The sequence below is a fragment of the Sebastes fasciatus genome, chromosome 7 (assembly GCF_043250625.1).
Source record: "Sebastes fasciatus isolate fSebFas1 chromosome 7, fSebFas1.pri, whole genome shotgun sequence".
Taxonomy (NCBI): domain Eukaryota; kingdom Metazoa; phylum Chordata; class Actinopteri; order Perciformes; family Sebastidae; genus Sebastes; species Sebastes fasciatus.
This window is the reverse complement of record NC_133801.1, coordinates 8291023-8317065: the sequence shown is the minus strand read 5'-3', so window position 1 is coordinate 8317065 and position 26043 is coordinate 8291023. Positions and strand designations below refer to the sequence as shown.

Here is a 26043-nt window from a genome sequence, read left to right as displayed (position 1 = left end):
TTTGAGAGCACAAAATACTTGGAAAAAGATTCATTAAAATGTTCATGATGCAGGTGACAAGAGTGTGACGATGTGTGGGGTCGCTCAGGAATGGGAGGAGGGTAAGACGGCTTACACCCGCCCTTGGCACGTCACTGTGGAAGCAAAGGTCCCAAAGGTCAGTCACTAAAATCATAATGGAGATTTCTTTTTCTCAATCTTTTTGATATTTTAGAATAGAGGTGGGCCATTTATTGATATCATATTGATATTGTGATACGAGACTAGACATTGTCTTAGATATTTGATATCATAATATGGCTTAAGTGTTGTCTTCTCCTGGTTTTAAAGGCTGCGTTACAGTAAAGTGATGTCATTTTCTGAACTTACCAGACTGTTCTAGCTGTTCTATTATTTGCCTTTACCAACTTAGTCATTTTATCCACATTACCAAAATCTCATTATGTAGAGGTTTTGTAAAAACACCAATAGTCAACCCTACAATATCATCATCGAGGTATTTGGTCAAAAAATATTTTATTTTATTTTCTTCATATCTCCCAGCCCTATTTTCGAGTGATTTTTTTTCTCCATACATTAATACTCTCCTCCCTTATAGCCTGACCCGTGTGTTGGATCCATTGTGAGCCAGAACTGGGTGCTGACAGCTGCTCACTGCTTTACCAGAGCAAGCACAGAGGTCCCGCCCGAGACTTACATAGGTCACGGTAAGTGTGAACTCAGGAAAATGTTTTGGAGATTCATGTGAGAGAAAAATCCAAAATCCAAAATACACATTTAGGTGTTCATTTTACTACTTTGTCTATTTGCGTCTGTAGATTTTTCCTGAATTCACCAAAAGTTTGCATTAAATAACGCCTCATTTGCATATTTAAATAATACAAAATACAGTAATACAAAAAATAATTGTCTTAATGTAGGTAATCAACTGGGGAAGTTTCACGTGATATCTATTTTTACCCTATTTACCTGTAGTGTCTAAATGTATGTAATCTTACAATACATATCTCTAAATGTCGTTTTCTCAAAATTACTTTTTTCTCAGACTCTGAGCCAGAAATCTCCATTTCAGTTGCACTTACATCCACCAAACTTCCCAGTTTCATTCCTATCTATATTCTGAAGGTTTTTACAGAGGGGTTTTGTTCATATATCATTCATAGCCTGATTTAAAGAACATTTTATGCCTAAATAACATGGCAACATTTTTTTTTTTTTATGGCTGTTGACAGTATTTTTCTGATTATAAAGTGATAAAAAGAGATTCCCTCTGTAAAAACCTTTGACTCTAATATGTCAACAAAATAAAACAAGAATTTTTAACCTTAATACAATGTTCAGATTTCCGTTTTGGAAATTCATGCAAATTAGCACATATTTAATAAGATAATGCCTCATCTCCATATTTAAACATACATCTTCAGAAAACTTGTAATACAAAAAAAATATTTGTCTTAATGTAAGTAATCAACTGGGGATGTTTCATCGTGATATCTATTAGTTAAATTTTTTTACCATAATCACCTGGGTGTCTCCCCTTAACCATGTCGTTGACTTCACACCCTTTTATGTTGAAGTAACCAGCAGCTTCTTTGGTTCCCAGGTGAGGGCAAGGTGGTTTCCAAGACTGTGATCATACACCCAGAGTACAACACCAGGGCACTTAAACACAGAAACGTATCGGAGTTCTATGACTACGATGTAGCTCTGGTACAGGTGAACAACAGTATCCCGCTCTCCTGGAAAGCCAGGTAAGACAAGCTGCTTAACTGTCATCCACCAGGGATACACCTCACCTATAAGAGCTAAACTCAAAGGCACTGATTTTAAAGTAGAAGCCTGTTAATACTGAGTTTTGTTTTGTCATGAAAAGGGTGTGTAGTGTCTTATATTTACACTCTTGTGTAGCTTAGAAAAGGGATAAATCTTATGCAACTAACATAAATGTTCCTGAGTCAGTGTTAAGTGTGTGTCCTGTGTGTCATCCAATAGACCTATCTGCTTGCCGTGTACCGTACCAGCCAGCCGAGCCATGAAGAAGGTCAACTCCACCTGTCAGCAGCACAGTATGACCTTTTGACCTTTATTTTCCACAAAAGGCATTTATATTATTAAAGGGATAGTTCGGGTGTTTTGAAGTGGGGTTGTTTGAGGTACTTATCCATAGTCAGTGTATTACCTACAGTAGATGACGGTCGGCACGCCCCCAGTTTGGAAAAGCACTCAGGAGTTACCACACGGGAGCAAAGCAATGTACTGCTGTGGACGGCGCCGGCAGCAAAACGTATTTTAGTCACCTAAGAGAATCAATATCAGTTTAAATGTACACTATATTTAGAATATTTTCCCCGGTTAACTTGCCGTGAGACAGCTATACGATCTATGTTTCTGATGGGGAACTGAAGTCGTCTTCAATGCTCTCGGCAAAGCAACCAGACTCCATTTAAAAAACCTGTGATTTTACCTCGCAGAACATGGGAGTTTCTAGTCTACCGCTGCCTTGATCGGTTAGTTTGTTTGTGCTATTGTGTGACTTAGGTGAATCCGAAATAACCAAAGTCCCACAATAGCACAAACAATCGAACCGATCAAGGCAGCAGTAGACCAGCAACCTCCATGTTCTGCGAGGTAAAATCACAGGTTTTTTAAATAGAGTCTGGTGACTTTGGCGAGACGGCTTCAGTTCCATGTCAGAAAGGGCTGTCTGACGGCAAGGTAAAGCATTGAAAATATTCCAAATATAGCGTACATTTAAACAGAATTTTTTTAGGTGGGCCTTTCTTTTAGGTGTCTAAACTACTGCCGGCCTCGCCACAGCAGTACATTACTTTGTTTCCGTGCGGTAACTCCTGTCTGCTTCTCCAAACTGGAGGCGTGCCGACCGTCATCTACTGTAGGTAATACACTGACTATGGATAAGTACCTCACACAACCCCACTTCTAAACACCAGAACTGTCCTTTTAATATATATATTAATAACTCAGACAAAATATCCTGAATACATTCTCATGTATTCTCAGTAAAATGAATGTGTGTATATACAGGGAAGGAGCTACTACCGCACGAGGACACTGCTGCCTTTTTCATCCATAAGAGCTCCGAACGCAAACAAACACATATTCACATAGGGAGTCAGGTGAGTGACAGCTGACAGACTGTGGGCTGCTTTCATGCTGACGCTCAATAACGTGGAGGGGATAGGTCTTTATTATGAAAGTGTGTCTGTCTGCAGAGGCGTAGCTGTGTGGAGAAGGCGAGGCAAACACTGAAAGAGCCCACCGATGTGACTTTGGATGAGTATGTACCTGACAGACTCCTCTGTTCTGGGGGATCCTCCGGATACCAGGACGCCATCACCTGTAAAGGTTTGGACTCTGTACTTACATACTGTACGTATCATAGCCGCCAAAGTTTGACCTACACGGGATTCACATTCACATTTTGTACAGGTGACTCTGGTGGATCCTTGTTTCTGCAAAAAAGAAAGCGCTACTTTCAGGTCAGCAAAGTTTCTCACTTTAAAAAAAGCCTCATTATTACACAAATCAGCATCATATGGACATTTTCTCCTGCTTTCCTCTCCAGGTGGGAGTCGTGAGCTGGGGCACCACCAACGTATGCGACCCAAGTATGAGAAGGTCCAGCAGAGACAGGCCGCCTCCCGATGCTCGCGACTTTCACATCGACCTGTTCAAGATAATGCCGTGGCTGAAACAGTATCTGGGCGAGGAGATACAGTTCCTGCCAGAGGTCAACTGAGAACATCTATCAGCTGAGAACTGCTAGATTAAAGAGAGACGCCCCAGGTGAATAGGGTAAAAAAAATGATATTACCATGAAATTTCCCCAGTTTATTACTCACATTAAGACGATTATTTTTTGTGTTACAAGTTGTTATGTTTAAATATGCAAATGAGGCATTATTTAATGCTAACTTTTGGTGAATTTAGGAGAAATCTACAGACACAAATAGAGAAAGTAGTAACACAAACACCTAAATGTGTATTTGGGGTGTTTTCTTTCCACTAGTCTGAAAGAAGACTTGTTAAGGAATCAAAATAGCCCAAAATCTCAACATTTTCACCTGGGGTGTCTCCCATAAGGTAATGCAGAATACAATAGAGCTCATGGGAATAATCATAACCAATCACAGACAGTCAAGTGTTTTCCAAAGCTTTATTGTCAAATGGCATACCATTGATTTTTCTACCTGTGGTGCAGTAAACTCACTTGTAAAGGAAGACGTTTTGTCATACGCAACATAAAAATGTAATCCTTCTTGTTTTCATACTTTGTTCTCTCAAAACTCAACGTGTATAACACACATGCATAATCTGAGTTGTTTGATAAAACACTGCTTTAAACTCAACTCTAGTTCACATCACTGGTCTTACTTTGCAGCCATACAGTATGCATATAAGCGAGGACACACAAGCACCGCACAGAAGTGAGTGGGAAGCCCAGTCTACTGTCGCTCTACTGACTAACTTGGTGTGTTTTTCTATGATCGTTGCTTGTTGTTTGTATCTCACACCTGAGCTGCTTCACTGGCTGTTATTATATGGTTTTTTTCTGTGTCAGTGAGAATGTGAAAGTCAAAGGTGTTAGAAAAGCCAGCCGTCCAATCAGCCCTCAGAATACTGCCGGAACAGGGTCTCTGATTGGGTGTCTTTGAAGTTCGGCACAAAGTGGATCTGGAGGATCTCGGAGAATCCCTCAGCGACAGCAGGAGCCACAAAGTGTTTCCTGTGCAGACACAGAGAGACACATCAGAGCGGTCAGTACCAGAGCTGTTACTAGTAAGTGTTTTTATTACCAGAATTCAAAACTCACCGTGTTAAGGCCTTTACACACCGTGAGCACGACGAATAAATAACACAAAAATGCGAAATACTCGTCTGTGAATATTATATGTCTAATGCTTTTATTGTGAAAGGTAAGAACGGAAGGAGTGGATCTGGTCTGCACTGCCTTTGGCCAGGTTGAAAGGAATAATAGAGTTTGCCGCCTGGTCCAGACTACGGGAACTATGTGTTGTTGTTTCATAAATATAGGTGCAACTCAACTGGTTCCGCATAACTTGACGCGTTGAGAAAGTATTTGTGACAAAAACAACAGTTAAAAAAAAAATGATCGCATGAAAAAAAGGCACCGGTGTGTAAAGACCTGAAGACTTTCATTTTAACAAGGAAAAAATAAAACAAAGCTTCTGAAAATGTATTAAAATAGAAAACTAAAGCACCTTTGTGGCAGGTATTTAGCTCGGGCTTCTTGGCACAAGAAACAAACATGTTTTCTAACAGGTGAGAGTGTGAGAAGAGAGGTAAAAGTGTCACTCACTTGTAGCTGTGGAAAATCATGTCATTGACCTTGGCGTGTTTGGTGTCTGATGGAGCCATCTCACGGAACTAGGAACAACAATAATAATGCATTAAAAAAGAAAACACATGGCAACACCAGCCAGCCAGGATTAAACAAACAAAGAGTGGAGAGGAGAGTCATACTCTGTTGTTGTGTTTGGCTTCCTCCAGAGAGGCTGAGAAGTGGAAACAGCGACACGGCACTCCTGCTGCCTTGGCCACATCCACATATCTGGAAAACACACACAAACAGAGAAATAAGGGCACATACAAGCAGCAGTAGGAATATATATTTATACCACGAAATACAGCAACAGCAGCATACAATAAATACCAACATTATCAAATGGCTAAGACAGTGGCAATGAAGGTAACATAATCACTTGCAATGTTTCTGAGCAGTATACTTGTGTGTTTGAATCAGGTAAACCATTTAATGTCCTCACTAACAAAAAAGCAATGGGAAAACTTTCTATTAGCATTTGTTTTATTACCTTGGGGCAATTATAAATCAATGTTTTTTTTAAAACAGACCCCACATTTTTCTTTTAATATAGGCCTCTACCAAACAGTTGAGAAGTCGCATCATGTTAAAAGAAAAATACAAACCATGTACAGTTATTAGGCAGTAATGGGTAAGTATATTTGTTATCATAGAATTAGTAGTATTATCAGTACTATTATGTATTTATTCTAGATATTTACCATATTTAGTTTTTACAGTACCGACTTTTTTCCCCAACATTTTTCAGTCTTTTTTTGTTCAGACATTTTTCAGACTTTTTTTTTTTTTTTTTACCTTTTTCAGACATTGTTTAGAATATTGAAAATGTCTGAAAAAAATGTCAAAAAAAAAAGTTTGAAAAATGTTGGAAAAAAAAGAGTCTGGAAATGTCTGGAAACGGTAAAAAAAAATTCAAAATTCAATTCTTTTCATCAAACATTTAATGGAATAACATTAAATATATTATTAACAAATGATATTAACAGTGAATTTCATGTTTTTTTAATTTATAAAAATGTGACATTTATTATCTTAAAATCCCTACTTTTACCAGTAAAGGACAATTCAACTGTTTGATTGAGAATGCTTTTAGACAGTAAAAAAGTTTTTTGTTTTTTTTATTTTGTAGCAAACAGTACATTTTAACGACATTATTAGCTTTACTACCTTTATCATGAAAGGACAATTGAACCGTTTGGTAGAGCACGTTTTTAGAAAATTATTTTACCCATATTAGACTTTTGAGTAACATAATTCTGTTTCAGTAAGACCTCTAACACAATACCAAAGCGTATCAACCCTTGGACAAGTGGCTTAATTCAGAGCTTAGTGTAAATGCCCTGCCTGCAAATATACTCATTTGTCTGTGTAACATTATTCTTAATTTATGGATGACTGTCTATTGATGCTTTTTGAAGCCTGTGAGCATAAATATACTGAGTATATATGCACACTGAAACACACACACAGAGAAATGCATCTACACAGCGCGTGCTGATACAGTTGTGCTTTACCGTTTGCGAGACTCTGGGTCTGGGTTGGTGTTGTCCACGGCGACGCTGCTGCCCTCTTTCAGAGCGCGCTGACATGCCGACACACAGTTCTGCCATGAACCAAGTGTGTCCTGACGCGAAACAAAACACAAAAGGTCGGTCAGGGAAGACTTTAAGGAAAGGGCCAAATAATAATAATAATATATATGTACTAGTAATAATAATAACAACATCTTGTTTTATATAAAACCAAATGTTCTGGGTGCATTTAGAGCTGTTTGTTAAAATCCGCTCACCCTGTTGATGTACACGTAGCCTTTTGGAATGACATGGGTGTGGAAGAAGGTGGATTTACCAGCTGTGCAGAAAGAGAGGAGGGAACAAGATCAGACTGTTGTTGGTGGGAGGTGAGAACAGAAAAGGTGATATATATATATATAAAACATCCTTTTTCTCTTACATGCAGGGAAACCCACGGCAACAATGACTTCTGTCCCGCTGGAGGTGAGAGAGGCAGACGGTGGGTCGTACAGCCTCGCAGTGGAGTCAACCTTCCTCTAGAAGTTAAGATAAAAGAAATACATAATACAGACCAAACCGACAAATGTATTCTCATAAAACACAAGTATGTTCACTGTACTCACAGGGTCAAATTCAGGCATCCTGTGGGGGGCGCTCTTCCATCCCAGGAAGAACTCCTCTGGGGTGTGGAACTGCAACCCGATGTTCAGAGCAAACTACAAAAACAAGAAGACAGTGACTGGTAAACAATGCTCACCTTTTACCCATTAAGGTATCATGCAGAAACATTGAGACATATTTAATTACCTGACCTTTTTTTATTGACATTTACGATGAAACACACAACAAGTCAAGGCACAAAGTCGTAAAAAAAATAAATGAACCAAGTACAAGTAAATACTGGTCTTACCAATCGATCACTGCTGGAGAAATCCTTCTTCTTCCTGCCTGGAGCCCAGTTCTCAGGCCTACCTGCAGCATCTGTGCACAAAGGTAAAGTCAGAAGCTGTTTGTGCATGTTCGTTTGTGCTCTTCAAATTATCTTAAAGGTTCTATATACAACATTCAGAGCATTAAAAAAGCAGTAAACAATTACTGTCTAAGTAAAGATATAGAGGAGTAATGTCAACCTGACTCTCCCTCTGTGTGTGTTGTAATCTGACCCGCCCCTTGCTTTGTTTACATACAGTAGCTGGGTCAGTCATGCGTGTCTTTTAGTGCATGTGAGCGTGCCCCACTGGCTCGCTCATGTCCGCTGCCCTGCACTGCTCTCGTACAGCGGTTACAGCTGATAACGCCGTCGTGGAAGTGTAGCGCCCACCCTCCGATTCCCACTCAGGTAAACACTGTTGCCGTTGTTTGCACTGTTAGCACCGTTAGCTGCAAGCCGCCGGCTCAGCCGTCACCATGTTGAGAGCCGTGTGGAGGCAATAGATATGCTCTGAATTTTGTTGCGTTTGGCACCTTTAAAGCAATAGTGAGATGGCTTCCAACTGTGGTGATTTTTGTTGCATTTCTGCACTTTGAAGCAGTGAATGATAGATCATTTTCTCTTGGAGTAAAGTGTCAGACCTGTGAATCCTATTGGGTTTATAGTTCTAGCGTTAAGCATTAGGATTTGGGGTTTAGGGAAATAGGATTGAACTGGTGCATCTCTGTGACACCATATTAGAAAACTGAGAACACATAGCCACATGTAAAGCATGGGATGTTTATCACTATGGCGACACCACTTCACACCTAACCTCACTCACCTCCGACATAAAAAGTTTGCGTCTTGTCAACGATCACACCATCATTTGCCTGATCAGGAAAAACACATGCAAAGACACTCGCAGTTAGGACTTGACTGTTTAACGTCAAACATGCAAACATACTGTGAGAAGAGACTAAAAAGGGCAGCTGCTATGACTCAGCCTAATCGGTGTGCAGAAATGAAGACTGTGTACTGTCTGCCTTTGGGCAAATACTGTATATGAGGCGTGGTTCTTACATAATACGGGTGTGTGTTTGTGTGACTCTACTGACATTTACCTTTTCACACAAGTGATTCCACATTCCCATCACGGGTTTCCTGTAGATACCAGGACCGGATGCCACAAACACCTGAGACGCAGACAAGGAGAGGAAACAAAAATCTGTATTTTTGTACAATAATTAGGAGAAAGATGAGAGTTAATGCCTAGTTCACACTACACGACGTAAGTCCTGATTTTCCACTGCCTGACAGTTTTTTGGAGCTCCCCGACAAAAGCCCCAGTTTTGTGATAAAACGTAGTTTGGAGACCTCATTGGGGATTCTTCCCGGTGAAGACCTTGTAGTGTGTGACCTCCTGTCGCCGGTCAGTCATGTAGTGTGAAAACCACGACGACTACAAAACTCCAGATTACAGGACAGCAAGTTGTTTAGTGTGAACAGTACAGCAATCTGACAACTTTGAAAGTTGTGTAGTGTGAATTTAGCTTAAGCCACAACATGACCAACCTGCACAGGTAGCTGCAGCGTGGCGAGGATGTCCTCCACTTTAGACTTAAAGACTTCTGGTCTCAGTTTGCCTTTAGCAATCCCCATCTGGTTGGTGAAGAACACCACCTGTAGGAAGAGAGCCAGGGTAGACTAGGAAATCCAGTGTCTAAACTTCACTAAATATCATTAGCATCGTTTGCGTTTTGCTCCTCCTCACCTTGTATCCTTTCTTGAGCAAGCTGGCCAGCTTGGGCTGAATCTCAGGATACAGAATCCTGTTAGTTGAACACACAAACAGATAAATATTACGACGAACCGTGACATGAGATAAACCGTTTAAAAAGGGAAAGTTCAGGAGTGCAGACATACTTCCAGTCATCCGGCGTAACGGGAAATACCTTCCCAGACTTGGTAGTGATGATGCAGCCGTCTATGTCAAACCCAGCAATCTGGAGAACGACAACAAGAGGAAATGTTTTACATGCTGCTTTTTTTTTTTTTTTAAAACCTGTACCTTTAAATATTTATGCAATTATTCATGTTTTATTGTGAGGCCTAAATTTCAACAATACAATTCTGTGTAATTCTCTGACCGCAGACACTGAAACTCTAATATAATAAATAAATAAAGTAGGGATGCAACTAACAATGCCAAAAAACAAATGCCGGAAAATAGTAAAAAAATGTCCATCCCAGTTTCTCAAAGTCCAAGGTGATGTCGTTAAATGTCTTGTTTTGTTAGTCCAAAACAACAAAGATATTCAGTTTAATATGAATTTTCTGCCATTTTTGCATGAAAAATCATTTTAACAATTAATCAGTTATCAAAATAGTTGATTCTTTTTCTGTCAACCGACCGATCGATTAGTCGACTAATCATTCCAGCTCTAAAATGAGGCCGTTCTATTGAAAACAGTTCCCACCTTGTCACTCCCTTTGACACCAGCAGCAGTGTAAAGCATCAGGGTGCCGATCTGCTGCCAGTTGCTCTTTAGACAGCCCTTTGAAGAGGATGAAGATGATGAAGGCTGGGCACTCTTCTCTGTCATAGACTTCTCTGCCAACTCCTGCAGCTGCTTAAGCTTTTCCTCCGCCATTCTCTCCTCCTTCTCCTCATCCTCATCCTCTTCCTTCAGTCGTCGATCTGAGGCCTTCTCGTTTCTTCTTTGGCGCTTCACCTCAGGGTTTCCCTTCTCTGGGCTCAGCTGCCTTTTAGAGGACTATAAACAAGACAAAAAATTACATTTTCAGTTCAACTTCTCTTGATAAATATTATCTTTGCTGGAATAAGCGAATAAGATACATGTAATAATACAGTAAATATGCTTCAACACAATGACCAAACAAATGTGATACCTTCATGGGAGAGGTAGAAAAGAAATCCTTTATACTGCGCTTGGGATTTGGACTCGACTGCGCCTCTTTTTCTTTGCCGTTTCTTCCTCCTTTTGTCTTATCTGTGGCTTTCAGTCCTTTCTGTGCCGTTCCGTTTGAGCTCAGGGAGTAGTGCAGTATAAAAGGGTGCTCCTGGTTGACCAGGAAGAGGGTGCCTCCGTGGGTGAGTCTACCAGACTGGCTCCGGCCCAGCTTCTCACCGCCCAGGAAGCTGGGATTGGGACCCAGCTGTGGAAGAAAATTAAATATGAATGGACATTGGACTGTGATTTTTATAGGATGTTACATAACCAGGGTGCGTCTATGCAGTAAAGTGAAAGGGGTGATGTCATCAGGTTTTCAGACAAACTGTGGTGCCAAACTCTCTCTAGTGCTTTTTTTGTTGGGTGTGTCTGACTAGTGGTTTCTCGACTGATGGCTTTACAGGGAGACTAACTGAACCAGGAAATGTGTCACGGGGCTGGGCTTATGTGTTTGTTGTCATACCTGAGTAACAACCACATCCTGGTCTGCATAGCATGCCACCACCTTCACTGAAAGAAACACACAAGGATTATTACCATCATATATACTCACAGACACATGCACACACACACACACACACACATTTAGAGCTGAAACCATTAGTCGACTAACTTTAATAGTTTAAGTCATTTTTTAATGCAAAAAAAAAAAAAAAAACATTTTGCGTGTTCTTAAAGGTCCCATATTGTGAAATGTGATATTTTCATTGCTTTTATATTATAAAGCAGGTTTAAGTTCTGTATAAATACTGTGAAAGTATCTAAACACTTAATCCACAGAGAAATACACAAGGCCCTGTTTCAGAAACTGAGCTTTTGAAACAAGCCGTCGGGATTTCTGTCCATTTGTGATGTCACAAATCTACAATATTTAGACCATTTCAAAGTTTTAAATGTAAACATTCTAAATGTGACCCAGTTTATTTCCTGTTGCAATGCAAGGCCTATGGAAAGGAGGCTGGGTCACGGGCGGACATGGGTCTTGGGGTACGGGGTATAACACATGCGCAGTGTAACTGAAGCTGCAGTCGTGCGTTGCGATTGGCTCATCTTTGGCGAGTGCAGGCAGGATTTTAGTGCGCATGTGTTATACCCCCGAGATATGACGCGTTGATGACGCGTGACCCAGTGTCCTTTCATAGGCCTTGGTTGCAGTGTATGTGAATGACATCAGCTGACAGGAAGTAAAAATGGACCCAAGCTGTTGCCTAGCAACGCAATTCCATTGCAATTCCATTGTGATGTACTAAAAACACAGTGCACTTTCATAGACTAAGCTACTGGAGTTACCCTGCACTATACTCATTTTTATCAGTCTCTTCTGCACTTTATTCACTTTTCTAATAGTCCTGTATCACAGCTGTTACCCTGCACTATATTCAGTTTTAACAGTTTTCTTCATCTCCTTGTTTTTTCTGGTATATTTTTTTTATACTTTGCACTACTAACTTTGTTACTGCCTTTTTACTAACATGTTTTGCACTATGGAACTGTGATGCTGGAAACTTGAATTTCCCTCGGGATCAATAAAGTTACTATAAATCTATCTATCTATCTATCTATCTAACTAACTAAAACGGAGCGTTTCAGACAGAGGGTGAATACAGGTATATTCCAGCAGACAGTATGAGGAAAATAAAGTTTTTTTTTAAACATTAAAGCATGTAAACATGCTCTAGTAGAAACACAAAATACAAGTATGAACCTGAAAATGAGCATGATATGGGACCTTTAAATGTCCCCCTGCTCTCTGACATAAACACAGCAGTATTTATACACTCACCCTGGTGTCTGGAGCATCTCTTATCGGTGACCCCGGTGTCCGGCCCCCGGCCCAGAACCACAGCTCGACCGTCCGCCAGAGAGACCCGAGCACCGGAGAGGCTGACCAGCGAGCACGACATGTGAGCTTTAATCTGAGACTTAAATCAGAATCATAATGGTGTTTATTGCCACGTGTATAAGAGGTAAACACTAGGAATCTGCTTTGGTTTTGTTGGTGCAAGTTAAACAGTATAATAACAAAATAGATAAAAACGTTAGAATAAAATAAGAATAAAAAAATTTAATGTAATTTCTACCAATATACAATATACAAAATAAGATATAAACAAAAATAAACATGATATTAACAGAAATATAGCAAATATATACAAGAATTAGTGCGACTCGTTTCATAAAATCATTTACCTGGAAACCGGGAATAAAATATTCATCACATGAAAGTGGCAGCGTTTATTATAAGTAGGTAAAGTTACTACTTATTTTATGCCACAACTTCTTTTGTATCTGAGTTGAACAGAACCGGAAACGGGACTAGTTTTGCAGGCGTACATAAAAATACGCTCGATTGGAAACGTGATCCCGTCGAAGGTTCCGCTTATGACAAGCACACATGTCATATTAAATCACTGTATTTCCTCATTCACAACATCTGTTACTAAAAGGCAGGAAAAGAGTATTCAATATAGGCTCTATAAACCTACACAAATATACTATGAACTGTGCTTATTACTGTTAAAATCTATTATTGCTTGGTCCTTTTCCTCATTTTCCCTCAGGGTTCCGCTTATGACGCGACTTTTCCGTGATTCCAAAAACATTTATGTTATGATTCTTAATATTCGTTGACTAATAATGTCACGGAAGGCCACGCCCGCATGGTAAGGTCGAAATGAAAAATAATGAAAAATGTTATTTCTTTTACATTTTAAGGAGTTTCGGTTTTGCATGTTGTGCAGAACAACAAACCTGAGTGACTCCCTTTACAGGCTGTTTACTCCTCCACCTCCTCCAGTTCATCAGACACGAGTCAAAGAAGGAAAACAAAGATTAGAACAACACGGAGAAAATAGGACAAGACTCGCTTTATAGCCATGTAAGTTACCTACTTCCTGGTTTGCTTCTTTGCACATACATTTGTCTATTATACCTGTTCATCGTCTTTCCCTATTGCCTATTTGCCTATTTTCTCCATAATAGGGTGGTTATGTTTTGTAACTCATTTTAACAGATTGGTTGGAGGAAATATTTTTTTTTTATCTTTGATTTTATTTTAGAGGCATCATAAAATATGTTTAAAATATATATTCCAGTTGGCTGCATGTTATATTCACATTGTTTTATTACTTTTTATTAATAATTTACATGTTTTAATGTGTTAATTGTCTAAAAAAAAAGATGTAGGATATAGGCTTAGGGTGACCAGATCCCAACAAACCAAATGTAGGACAAAGAATATGTTAGTGTGTATGTTAGTGTGGGACAAAGAGTATGTTAGTGTGGGACAAAGAGTATGTTAGTGTGGGACAAAGAGTATGTTAATATGGGACAAAGAGTATGTCAGTGTGGGACAAAAAGTATATTAGTGTGGGACAAAGAGTATGTTAATGTGGGACAAAGAGTATGTTAGTGTGGGACAAGGAGTATGTTAGTGTGGGACAAGGAGTATGTTAATATGGGACAAAGACTATGTTAGTGTGGGACAAAGAGTATGTTAATATGGGACAAAGAGTATGTTAGTGTGGGACAAAGAGTATGTTAGTGTGTATGTTAATGTGGGACAAAGAGTGTGTTAATGTGGGACAAAGAGTATGTTAGTGTGGGACAAAGAGTATGTTAGTGTGGGACAAATAGTATGTTAATTTGGGACAAAGAGTATGTTAGTGTGGGACAAATAGTATGTTAGTGTGGGACAAAAAGTATGTTAAAGTGGGACAAAGAGTATGTTAATATGGGACAAAGAGTATGTTAGTGTGGCACAAAGAGTATGTTAATTTGGGACAAAGAGTATGTTAATCTTGGACAACGAGTATATTAGTGTGGGACAAAGAGTATGTTAGTGTGGGACAAATAGTATGTTAGTGTGGGACAAATAGTATGTTAGTGTGGGACAAAGAGTATGTTATTGTGGGACAAATAGTATGTTAGTTAGGGACAAAGAGAATGTTAATATAGGACAAAAAGTATGTTAGTGTGAGACAACGAGTATGTTAATGTGGGAAAACAAGAAGGATTACTGTGGGACAAAGAGTCCCAGTGTGGGACAATGTGGGACACGTTACCAAGGCTGATAGGTAGTCTACAATTTTGATATGTCTATCAAACATAAGTAATAAACATTTCTATTCAGCTCCTCATCTTGTAACATCTCTATGCTTTGCCTGAATACATCCATAGATCGACACATCTCTTTTTGAGCCACACGTTTCTTGTGAGACTCACATGAACTGTGTCGCTTTGTCATGTCATATTCCCCCTGTGTGAAATTGAAAAATAAATTTCACAAAAAACTCTGAGAATCGCCTTCCACCGGCTTATAAATACTTATAAGTAGTTTCACAGTCTTTGTTTTAGCTGCTCTTCCTTTTCTTTGTGGTAGTTTCCATCATATTCCACCTAAATCTGCATAGCTTGTGACTTTGTGGTGACTCGCAATTTGTGTAACATAGCAAAGACGGGGAAGTTTTAACCTGCACTTGACCCACGTGTGCTCAGTTTGACAGCAAACCCGGCCCCGTGATGGCAGCCTTCCTTGCTTTCTTCACAGCCACTGGATAAAAGCCAGATTTTTTAAAAAACGTCTGTCCTGCAGTGGTTTGATTTTTTAAAACTAGAGAAAATTCAAATGTGGGACATTGTCTCAATATGTGGGACGTGGTACAAGAGATAAGAATGCTGTGCAGTCCCTTGTAAAGTGGGACACCTGGTCACCCTAGATAGGCTTCCACAACACAGACACAGGCACTTAAAGACAGGATGCTGGTGTTTACAGAAACAAAAGATTGATACACTTGAACTATCATCGTTTTAATATTTATTTTCTTTAAGAAACAAAACATGGATGTCAACATCTACATACTGACTTACACAGACAGGATTAGCAGGTATAACAGTCTCATGCAGGGCGTGTCTCCGTCCAAAACCACATGTGTAAGCGGTGAAATATTTACACACTGACAATTTTGACAGACAGGTATTGTCATCCATTGTATCCACTGATGTTCGATCTTCGGATAAGATAATCCTTTGTTGGTCCAGCACCATTTATAGCCTGCCACTGGGTTGTGCCACCGAAGTCCCTCCTCCTGTTGTCATTTCCCCTGAAATACTCAATCCTGCTCTCGCTCTCATTTATATTCCCTCTTCTCTCCTGTCAGATAGTGTCTTTGGTGGATTGCCTGTTGGGAAAACTGATAATACAAGCAGAGAGACAACTTGACTTTCAGGTAAAACAAAATCACTTTGTGCTTTTATGTAGTGTTTGGTTGTAATGAAAAACTGTGAGCTTTTGGGCCTCAGTGGCACCAGGTGGAGAGCAGCTGATTGACATTTGGTCTCTGAACGAATTGTAGATGGACATTTTGTTGTTTTAATTTGATTGGTAGACATATGTGCATATGGTATACTGTATATGATAAGTGTAACACATTAGCCATCAGTGGTACATTGTTTTTATCTCTGTCAGCTCTTTTCCCTCAGTACAACCAACTGACACAACATACATCTAGGTGCATCTTACATCTGACTTAACACATCTTTTTTAGCTATTCTGCTCTCCCCCCTCTTCATTCAACCTTCAGAGCATCGATCCCTTTCACCATGGCCAACCAGCCGATCCATAACCACCATGAAGAGGCCTACGTATCCCTGATGAGAGGCTTGAAAGAGCTGGACTTCCGTAGCCCCTGTGTTCCCAGTGACCTGGTGCTGATTGGAGACCATGCCTTTCCTTTAGCAATGAACAGCCGAGGCCAGGTCCTGATGGCAGCTTCTCTGTACGGCCGTGGAAGGATCGTGGTCCTGGGTCATGAGGGCTACCTGACCGCCTTTCCTGCTCTGGTAGATAATGCTCTGACCTGGCTGAGAGGAGATGGATCTGACAACCTGTCTGTGGGGATCCACAATGACGTCAAGGCAGTTGCTGACAACCTCAGCAAATCCAGCTTCCAGGTAACAGTTGTGGGGGGCTTTAGTCACAATCAGAGTGTTGGTGTGTATGTGACAAATGCCTACAGCGTGGGTCCAGACGTGAAGGACCTGGTGGCGTTTCTGAAAGCTGGAGGAGGAGTGCTGATAGCGGGGCAGGCGTGGAGCTGGGCTGGATCGAACCCTAAGGTCAACACGCTGCTTCACTTTGTAGGGAACAAGGTGTCTGGTGTGGCAGGGATCTACTTCTCTGACCATCACGGTGAGAAAGAGTGCGTGCCGGTCTACCCACAGATCCCATCCTCCTGGATGGCTGTAGTGTAAGTGTATACTCTACTTCTCTTTTATTGCAAAGTTTAATCTGAAACACCATCTAGTATATAATATGTAAGGACTAATGTACAGCGAGCCGGTCATTGTTGTGAAAGAAAGCCCAACAGGGTGATGCCGCACCCCGACGCGACGCGGCTGAGATTGACATCAAGTCAATCTTATCCGTTTTTTTCCACAGTAACTGACGACCCAGAGATAACACGTGATACCAACGTTGTTTTACTATCAGCTCACAAGCTTTGTTAGAAGTGGGAATCCAATGTCAGATATCTTCCATAGAGATAAACAAAACATTTTTGAAATGATTAATCACAATCATTTTTTCTTTTATTCGGCACCTTTCTAAAGGCTCAGTGGATATATTATTTTTAAAAAGATATTTGTCTACATAAAAATGTTATCAATAACTTTAAGAGGTTAAGAAAAGAAAAAGATTTTAAAAATGTGGTTGATACTCTTAATTGACAGACTTACCTACATAGTTGGCATCTCTCTCTCTCTCTCTCCTCTTCTCCCTTTCAAATACAGAATCGGAAAGGATTTTGAGGACGACTTGGAGTTCTTACTCCAGGGGGTTTCGGACTTTGACCTCCAGGGTGGGACAGTAGCTTCTGAGGTTCTGGTCCACGGCCCACTAGCCTTTCCCATCGGGACCACGAGCACTGGACAGGCATTCCTGGCAGGAGCCTACTATGGGCAGGGACGAGTCATTGTGATCTCACATGAAGGACTTCTGGGACGAGAGGTAGAGTTCACAGTAAACTCACTCCTTTTTTAATTTCTGCCTTCATAAGTCAAATTGAGCACATGATGAGAATCAGCTCATATAGTCTACATTTAAAAGGTATTAGAGCTGCAACGATGATTGCTCGACTAATTAGTCTATTGACAGAAAAATAATAATTGCAAACTATTTTGATAATCTTTAAATTTAATTTGGGTAACACCTCATTTTACAGGTTCCGCAAATTTCATGGTAATTAGGTGATAATTAGCAAGTAACCTATTTAAAATTACCCCAATATTTACCTCAAAATGTATCAAAAATTACTTTATTATAAACATTATTTAATAATTATATTCCACTCTTTCCCAATAGCTTAATTAGCTGTTCATTTATTTAATACATTTCCCAGAAAAGAATACAAAGTTAATTGAAATGCTGTATTTCCATGTCTGATGATAAATAGATAATAATTAACAGATAACTTCTTTGAAATTTCTTAAAAAACTCCCTGAATCATTGCATTAGCTACCAGGTAACATTTGTGTAGACAATAAGTGAGATTTTCGCCTGATCAGAAGAGTCTTCTATTAGTTTTGGTTTTCCACCTCCGCCTCTCAAGCCTACTTACTAATTATCACCTAATTTCCATGAAATTTGCGAACCTGTAAATTGAAGTGTTACCGTAATTTGTCATGCAAAAATCACAGCTATTTTCAGCCTCTCAAATATATCATATTAGATTATTAAAGCGAATATTCAAATTCAAATATATATACAATAATTCAAATATATATAAATGTACATTGTCAATGTTTTTCTAAGTTTACTATCAGTCACGGTGGCAGAGTACCTGACCACCGTGTACTCTCTGTTTAGGGTCAAATAGAATTCTAATTTACTTTGTGATTTGATGGTTTCGTTCCAATATTTGATATCATTTTCTTTTTGTTTTGAAATGATTTGGTTTGGATTGTTTGAGATAGTTTAAAGCGAATATCTTTGGGTTTTAGACTGAAAAAACAAGACATTTAAAGACATCACCATGGACTTTAAGAAACTGGGATGGACATTTTTCACTATTTTCTGACATTTTATAGACTAAACCAATTAATCGATTAATCTAGAAAATAATCGCCATATTAATCGATAATGAAAATTAGCGGCTGCCTTAAAAAGTAGTAAAGATAGATAGTATATGACCTCATTTAGACAGTAAATCTGATTACTTTGCCTATTTATTTTGTTTAGATATTAACTTCTCGCCACTAACAGTTGGATGTCTTCAGTTTGCTAAATAATGAGATGAAGAAATCTTTTTATGTGATTAACAAACCTCTGCCTTTCTTGTAATATCTTCCTTTACCACAGACACTGGCTCCGTTTTGGAAGAATGCCATTCACTGGCTGGATGAAGGTCGGCAGGGGGTCGTTGGTGTAGCGCCAAATGTTAAAATCAACGTTCTCAGCAACTGCGGGTTATGGTGTGAGAAGACAGACTTCAGGGAAGACCTGAGTGTGCACGTGTGTAACGCGTACAGCGATAAACATGCGGAGAAAATCCTAGAGTTTGTGGCAGAGGGAGGAGGCCTGCTGATTGGTGGACACGCCTGGTACTGGAAACAGACACACAAAGGGCAAAACGAATTAACAGATTTTGCAGGTATGATAATACACCACCAGTGCCCTGTTTATCCCGTGATAATATATGTGCATGTGAAGCGTATTTCAAGTACCACAGGTACATCTCCACACAATGAATTCCACATTGTTAAGTGAGAAACACATTTGCAGTCATAAACGCAGTATTTAGTACAGGATGATACACAGAAATAAAGGAAGAGGTATAGTATGGGGTTCAAAATATAGCTTATAAAATGGGCTGCTGCACAGACATGTTCAAGACAAACAGACCCTGGTAAACATGTAACTCAGGCTCAGGAACAATCAGGAAACGGAGGATTTTCCAGGCTCTACAGAATCACTACATGGATGTACATACAAATAAAGCACAGGGAAACCAAGTAGGGGACTAAAGTTGGATAAATTCAACTGCAGATGACCAGCAGAGAGACTGAACTGGGCTGGCTGAGATAACCATGGACATATGCTTCTAAGAAAACAATGGACTGAATTAGTGCAGGGGTGTCAGGCTAAATGACTATAAACACATTTTTTTATCTGTTGCAAATGTACCTTTAAGGGAGATTTGTCAAGTGTGTCTCATCCATCGTCCCTGACTTCCCATCCTTATGGTGTTTCACGCTATCTATACTACAGCGCCTGACTTCCACTTCTGCTCCTGTCATAATTACTACGGCCGCTAGAGGTCGCTGTCGTGTTCTTTTATTCCTTCTTTCGGTGATCTACCATGTGAATAGATGATACAACCTACTAGTGGGCGTAGTAGCCCCCCTATTGACCCATATCTATGGGGCTTATAGCGACTGATAACGCCTATTTAACAACAACAGTCTAATTGGCTGGTAAAGAAAGAGGAGAGTGGTCTGCAAAAGGCCCAGGAACTAGTGATGTTTTTGGGTTCAGGCTGTTTATGTGAAAATTGTTCTGTCTTTCAGGGAATAAGATCCTGAACCCGATGGGCTTGAGCCTGTTGGGGACAACAGTCAGTGCGGGTTTACACAAGGCCCCTGTGCCCAGCCAGGCCGTCAAAGACACCTACCACTTCCGCCACCTTCTGCACCGCTTCGCCGGTCATGTCACCCATGGGGAGAAACTTAGCAAGCATGAGGAGGAAGGCCTTAAAAAGCTGGGCCACGACTGTGCCACCTACTTGCACATGGAGGCTTATGACTGCCCCTCCTATACACAGGTGGTGTCCACTCTCACTGACATCATGATGAAGTCAGACATGCCTCAGGTGAGACGAAAATAACATGAAAGCTCATTCCAATATAACACTACAAAGCTGACATCCAGTCAGACGTGTTACAGGAACGTCTTTGATCATTCACTTTCTCTCAAGGTGTGTGACAGCTGTCCTGTGAAGAGTCCCAAAGACCACCTACTTCTCAATGTGGGGCCCGAGGTGTATAAGGTTTGCCCAAATCCTGATGCCCTCCTGCCCTACCTCATCAAGGATAACCCCTTGATGCCAGTCGTCTATAACCACAAGATCAACATTAATGTTGACACAGCAGGTCAGACCTCACTCTTGTGAACTGCTTCAAGTTAGACCTACAGAATGTGCACACTTGTGATTCATTGTTTTTTATTGACATAATTTGTGTGCACAACTGAATTCAATATGTTGCAGTAATGTTTGTATCATTACATTGCATTAATCTACAGAACTCACTGTTAAGACGGTGAAATGTAAATGTAAATGTAAAATATTATACATGTAAATGAGTATGAGTATAATCTTTGCTGCTGCTGTGTGTGTGTGTGTCAGGAGGGGATGAGTGGATCAGTACAGGTCTCTATCTCTCTCCTGGAATGAAGACCTACGTTGCCATGCCAGCAGCGACTGTCAACAAGGGATGGAAGGTGCAAAATGGAGTTTATTGTGATTCTGTTAATGTTGTGCCCCCCGGGCGGAGTTTCAGCCCATCCCAGGCATAGATCAGACCGGCGTCGTGTCATTACCAAAGCCGCGCCCCCTCCTTGGGGTAAGAAACGCTCTGTCACATATGGAGAGAAACAGGAAAATGCAGAAAAGCTGGTGTATAGCGGATTAACTGAGGCTTTCACAGCTAAATTGAAGCACATACGATACATGAATATTCACTGTCAGTGTGGTAAATCGCTGAATGATGCTTTGACAGTTACTACTGAAATGGTTAAATGCAGAGGTCAAATTTCATGTGTGTACCTGTATGTGTATGACGATCTAATACGTTAATAAGTTGAAGGGTTAAACAACACAATCAGTACATAAAATGAAAAGGACTACCGGTATATGTTGGGTTCCAGTCATTTTTATCGCTTTGTTTTCATCCCAAGGGGAGCGTGGGCCAAACGTAGACCTTTGTTACAAGACTATCGACAGTGGTGGGATGTAACAACGTACATGTACTCAAGTACTAGCTCTTTAGTACAAATTTAAGGTACTTGTACTTTACTTGAGTATTTCCATTTTATGCTACTTTATAGTTCTACTCCACTGCATTCAGAAGGAAATATTGTACTTTTATACCCCTCTGCATTTATCTGACAGCTTTAGTTATACTTCACAGATTACAATGTTTACCCTTTCAGTCCAGTGGAAACTAGACAGTGCTGTGTAGTTGTTTGTAGGTCTAGTTTTACCAGATGAAGTTTCCATATATCCACCCAAACTCAAATACATTTTAATTTGTGAAACTTTATTAGATAGTGTTCATGGGGTTGAACTCAGTTTATCCCCTGCAGAGGCATCAGGCCCAACCCCCAACATCTAAGCTAACCTTACCCCGTGGCTGCAGCAAAATTAAGAGAAGGAAACTGCTTTGTGGCAGATAGTACAAGTCATTCAGTCTTTGAATGTACTGCGGTCATTATCATAAACACCCACTTATTTATAGTACAAACTAAACTTACAATCAATATGTCTTCCTCAGGTCCAGATAGGTTGTCAAACAGACTACCTGAAGGCTGGAGAGTTGAAGAGAGCGCCGTGTGTTCATGAGCGATATCCTGTAACCTCAGAGATGATGCAGGTGTCGTATCTGTGGGGGGGACTCATCTACCTGGTGGCTCCACCCAACACACAACTGGAGGGGGTGGAGGCCACGGTGCAGATGGCTGTACCTGCACCTTACTATAAATCTGGTGAGTCAGTGGTGGGTGAAACTGTGGTATCTATGTCTGCTGATGTGTGGGGGTAAATGGTGCAGTATATAGGGTGTGTAACGATGAATATTGTTTTGGGATCCATGTATGTATTTTGAATACATTCATCCCTTTTCTTCTCTTCAGGTGTGACAACAGCAGCTGAGTGGTCGATGCTGCGCACAGCTCCTTCACCCTGGGCAGAGCTGGAGTTTGACAACATCATCCTCACTGTACCGTCAGTCGCTGTTCGAGACCTGGATCGCCCCGATCTGTTGGCAGCGCTTTGGGATGAGCTGATGAGGGGCATCGCTGATCTGGCTGTCAAACCACATAAATTTCCTCGCAAAGAACGCTTTGTAGCAGATGTGCAGATTTCCCATGGTACGTGTGTTTGGCTTGGACACTGTACGCCTGTTTACATTTTTTTAAACTTGGTACACTTGAACAGTTTGGGGCCCTGAACATTTTCAGATATGGAGCCATCGCAAAAACGCCTCGTGGCAGCCATGGCGGACATTTTACTCCCCACCATAACCACATTATGTATTTTGCATCATATCTCCTTAACCAAACATGATGACACAGAAAAGGTGATGTCTACCGCTATGTTTTGATGGCCAATGTTTACAATGATACCATTCACAACATCATAAACTGTTAAGGTGAATAGTTTATCGTGAATTTAGTGATGTTGTATTGAGCAAATCACAGTATCTGAGAACCTATGCTAGACTTTATAACTTCATGTCTGTTGCATGTAAAAGCTTAACCCTTTTATTCACTATCCCCCGACAATACAGTGACTGTGAAGAGTTTAACAATGTTCAATATGACCATAACCATAATATATAATGTTTCTCTACCATAGATATGAAACCCTAAAGATTTGTTGCTATAACACCGTTTGTTTTTCTGATTTTGGCTCCATCCAGGTTGGATGCATGCAGGTTATCCTATCATGGCACACAAAGCCGCAGCAGCTGACCTGGTCAATGCTGAAGGTGCTAGGAAAAAAGGCATATGGGGGTTCATCCATGAACTGGGACACAACCAACAGAGAGGCTGCTGGGAGTTCCCACCACACACCACAGAGTGTACCTGCAACCTGTGGTCGGTGTATGTGCATGAAGAGGTGCTGGGGATCGACAGAGCAAAGGTGGAGTAAAGTCTTAAGATGTGACACGTTTTCATATCAATAGACGTCACAAACGTCTTTGTTGAGAAAAGTATTTGGCTTTTCACTTGGATCACATTGTTTAACAATGCTATCATTTCATCTTGTTCAATGCAGGCTCATCCAGCTATGGCTTCAGAAAAGCGAAAAGGTCGAGCTCAGGAGTATGTTAAGGGGGGCAGGAAACTCAGCGACTGGAGCATGTGGGTGGCCCTGGAGACATACATGCAGGTGAGAGAGAATCACTAGCTTCCCTAGGTACGTTGACAATAAGGGGGTTTCTGAGCCGTTTTCAAAACAGAAGTGCTCGCCATCCAATCATTGAAAAATGCAATTCTTGCAGAAATCTCCAAATGTCAAAGCTGTTTGAAACCTTTTCTATGGTGTTCCTCAAGGTCTTTGTGTCTTGATGTGATGTTTTGGAGGAATCTTTGATTATTTTTATCAATTCTCGAGTGGTAAAAAACGGGTTAAATTTAGCAACAAATCTGTGTAACAAATGGTATCAACCCAAAAATTGCTGCAACAACTTATGAGACATAATAGAGCATGGGGATGACCATCATATACCTCCATCATAATGTTCTATACACTTTTACAACTTATTTTATGTTTTTCATGTTCATTGCACATTTATGACGAGAAATTTTACACACAGTGCTGAGCTGCATCTCAAATTAATCTTCAGGTTCTCAGCTTTCAGATGATGTACACCACTTCTATGTGACATCTACTGTTGACCTGCTATCTCCCCCTAAAGACCCCCTGTACCCCCCAAAAAAGATAAAAAAAAAAAGAAAAGAAAAGTCTATTGTGGGTCTCAGATGTTTAAAGCCCCATTTTGATGTTATTAATATTCCTGTTCACATTTTCCTCGACCTCTGTCTCCTTCCATGCAGCTCCAGGAGAAGTTTGGCTGGGATGCCTTTAAGAAGGTGTTTGGTGCCTACCACAAGATGACCAACTTTCCAAAAAACAACGACGGAAAGATGAACCTGTATGCTGAGACTTTCTCCCAGACTGTGGGGATGAACCTGGCTGGGTTCTTTAAGGCCTGGGGCTGGCCCATAGAAACAGCCACTGAGGAGAAACTCTCCAACCTGCCTGCCTGGAGTGACCACCCCATGGTCCAGTATGGCTGAACTTCTACTGATTTAAAAAATGCGGAGTGATGGGTTCAATGAGTACCATATTCCTGACATTGAGTATTTATTGGGTAATTCAATTAACTGACTTTCTTTCCTTTGTTGTTGTGTTTTTACCATATTTATTTAAATATTTTTAAAAAGAGACAGGAGTTACATAGTTGACCATATACTATATACAGTTAGAAAAATCTCTCCTCCCTTACTGCTATCTCCGCTAGCTGTTTTGCACGGACTCGGCCGCTGCATCCTGGACTTAGTGCCGTCTAAGAGGATTGAGTTTGTAGCATATACATTGAATAAAAAACGAAGTTTTAACATTTCAGTCAACTAAACTGTGTGTCATAGCCTACGTACGTCTACGGCCCGTCACCTTATCCTCTAATTTTTCCAATCCTCCATAGCGTGGGCTTGTCTTGAGTTTCCCTAGATACAGTAGGCTTCCAAATTCAAAAAAAAGAAAAGTCTCAGAGGAAAATAGAGAATTTAATAGTGCGTGGACAGATTTGTTTGCTTTCTGTGGCGAGAAATTGGCAAACAACAAAAAAAGTAATTGAAAGACATTTCTAGAACAAGCACGCTGCATTTGCTGAAAAGACAGCAGGAGCTCAGGGCTATTCTTCAATGTCCTGCCATTCATTTGCACTTGGGTCCTCACTGCATTCATGACAAGCTCAAATATGTTTTGCTGCTCCAGACAGATTTTTTTATTTATTTTTTTGGCCAAAAATGTCTCTTTTGATAGTAAAGGTTGCCGACCTCTGATTTAAAGAAATACAAACAAGCGAGAGTGTTGAAATGCAGCATTAATGCCTCCGCTGCAGTCAGCTCTCACATGTAGCTGTTTCATATCTGCCTCATTCCTCCTGTCTCTAGTACTTAACACTAGCACTGTTACCTGTGCTGTACACATTAGGAAGTTATCTGATTTCACAGTATTAGTTAAAATGCTTTATAGGGAGAAAAATGGATTATCTTTAAGGCTTATAATAACACTATTTCTCTTATGGATGTGTGAATGTTTATTGTGTGAATTAGTAAGCTGCATCTTTCCCTGGTACATCATTTGCTCTAATGCTCCATCTTAATATTATTCAGTAACGATAGTCATGCTTTATAAGATGTCACATGTCTTTAACTTCACTACAATATTTGCCTTTATTGTCAATGGAAAAGACTCTAATAAACATTTAATTCTC

The 26043-nt window shown here is 40.3% G+C and overlaps 3 protein-coding genes across 15 annotated transcripts in view; 2 read left to right on the top strand and 1 right to left on the bottom strand.

Annotated features, from left to right (window-relative positions):
• LOC141771284 (complement C2) overlaps positions 1-4370 on the top strand; it is a 10596-nt gene extending 6226 nt beyond the window's left edge. Inside the window, exons 12-19 of the mRNA XM_074641363.1 lie at positions 54-157; positions 599-707; positions 1604-1751; positions 1993-2066; positions 3046-3137; positions 3234-3366; positions 3451-3500; positions 3587-4370. Coding sequence (XP_074497464.1) covers positions 54-157; positions 599-707; positions 1604-1751; positions 1993-2066; positions 3046-3137; positions 3234-3366; positions 3451-3500; positions 3587-3760 — 884 coding nt within the window. The 3' untranslated portion in view covers positions 3761-4370. The remainder of the gene's footprint in view (positions 1-53; positions 158-598; positions 708-1603; positions 1752-1992; positions 2067-3045; positions 3138-3233; positions 3367-3450; positions 3501-3586) is intronic.
• Positions 4164-17629, bottom strand: pnkp (polynucleotide kinase 3'-phosphatase). 5 transcript variants are annotated; one of them, XM_074641368.1, is made up of 18 exons: positions 17500-17629; positions 12548-12686; positions 11228-11274; positions 10703-10969; positions 10270-10566; positions 9716-9795; positions 9564-9621; positions 9365-9472; positions 8914-8985; positions 8634-8682; positions 7790-7860; positions 7503-7595; positions 7319-7415; positions 7155-7216; positions 6880-6989; positions 5506-5593; positions 5342-5409; positions 4164-4747 (listed from the first exon to the last, which is right to left on the bottom strand). In XM_074641368.1, the coding sequence occupies exons 2-18, from the start codon at positions 12666-12668 to the stop codon at positions 4627-4629; spliced, it is 1809 nt and encodes a 602-aa protein (XP_074497469.1). In that variant the 5' UTR covers positions 12669-12686; positions 17500-17629; the 3' UTR covers positions 4164-4626. The 5 variants fall into 5 exon arrangements, with proteins under 5 accessions (XP_074497469.1, XP_074497467.1, XP_074497468.1 ...); XM_074641366.1 differs by lacking the exon at positions 17500-17629 and adding an exon at positions 12955-13098 and having other exon boundaries at positions 11228-11269; positions 12548-12680; XM_074641367.1 differs by lacking the exon at positions 17500-17629 and adding an exon at positions 12955-13094.
• On the top strand, positions 8078-26043 carry LOC141771283 (TRPM8 channel-associated factor homolog). Of its 9 annotated transcripts, none has more exons than XM_074641355.1 (14): positions 8078-8218; positions 13536-13642; positions 15924-15992; positions 16347-17012; positions 17554-17770; positions 19121-19412; positions 20329-20630; positions 20736-20910; positions 21165-21259; positions 22312-22522; positions 22670-22906; positions 23458-23681; positions 23817-23930; positions 24599-26043. In XM_074641355.1, the coding sequence occupies exons 4-14, from the start codon at positions 16366-16368 to the stop codon at positions 24839-24841; spliced, it is 2757 nt and encodes a 918-aa protein (XP_074497456.1). In that variant the 5' UTR covers positions 8078-8218; positions 13536-13642; positions 15924-15992; positions 16347-16365; the 3' UTR covers positions 24842-26043. The 9 variants fall into 9 exon arrangements, with proteins under 9 accessions (XP_074497456.1, XP_074497463.1, XP_074497459.1 ...); XM_074641362.1 differs by having other exon boundaries at positions 8086-8218; positions 13562-13642; positions 15928-15992; XM_074641358.1 differs by having other exon boundaries at positions 8086-8218; positions 13562-13642.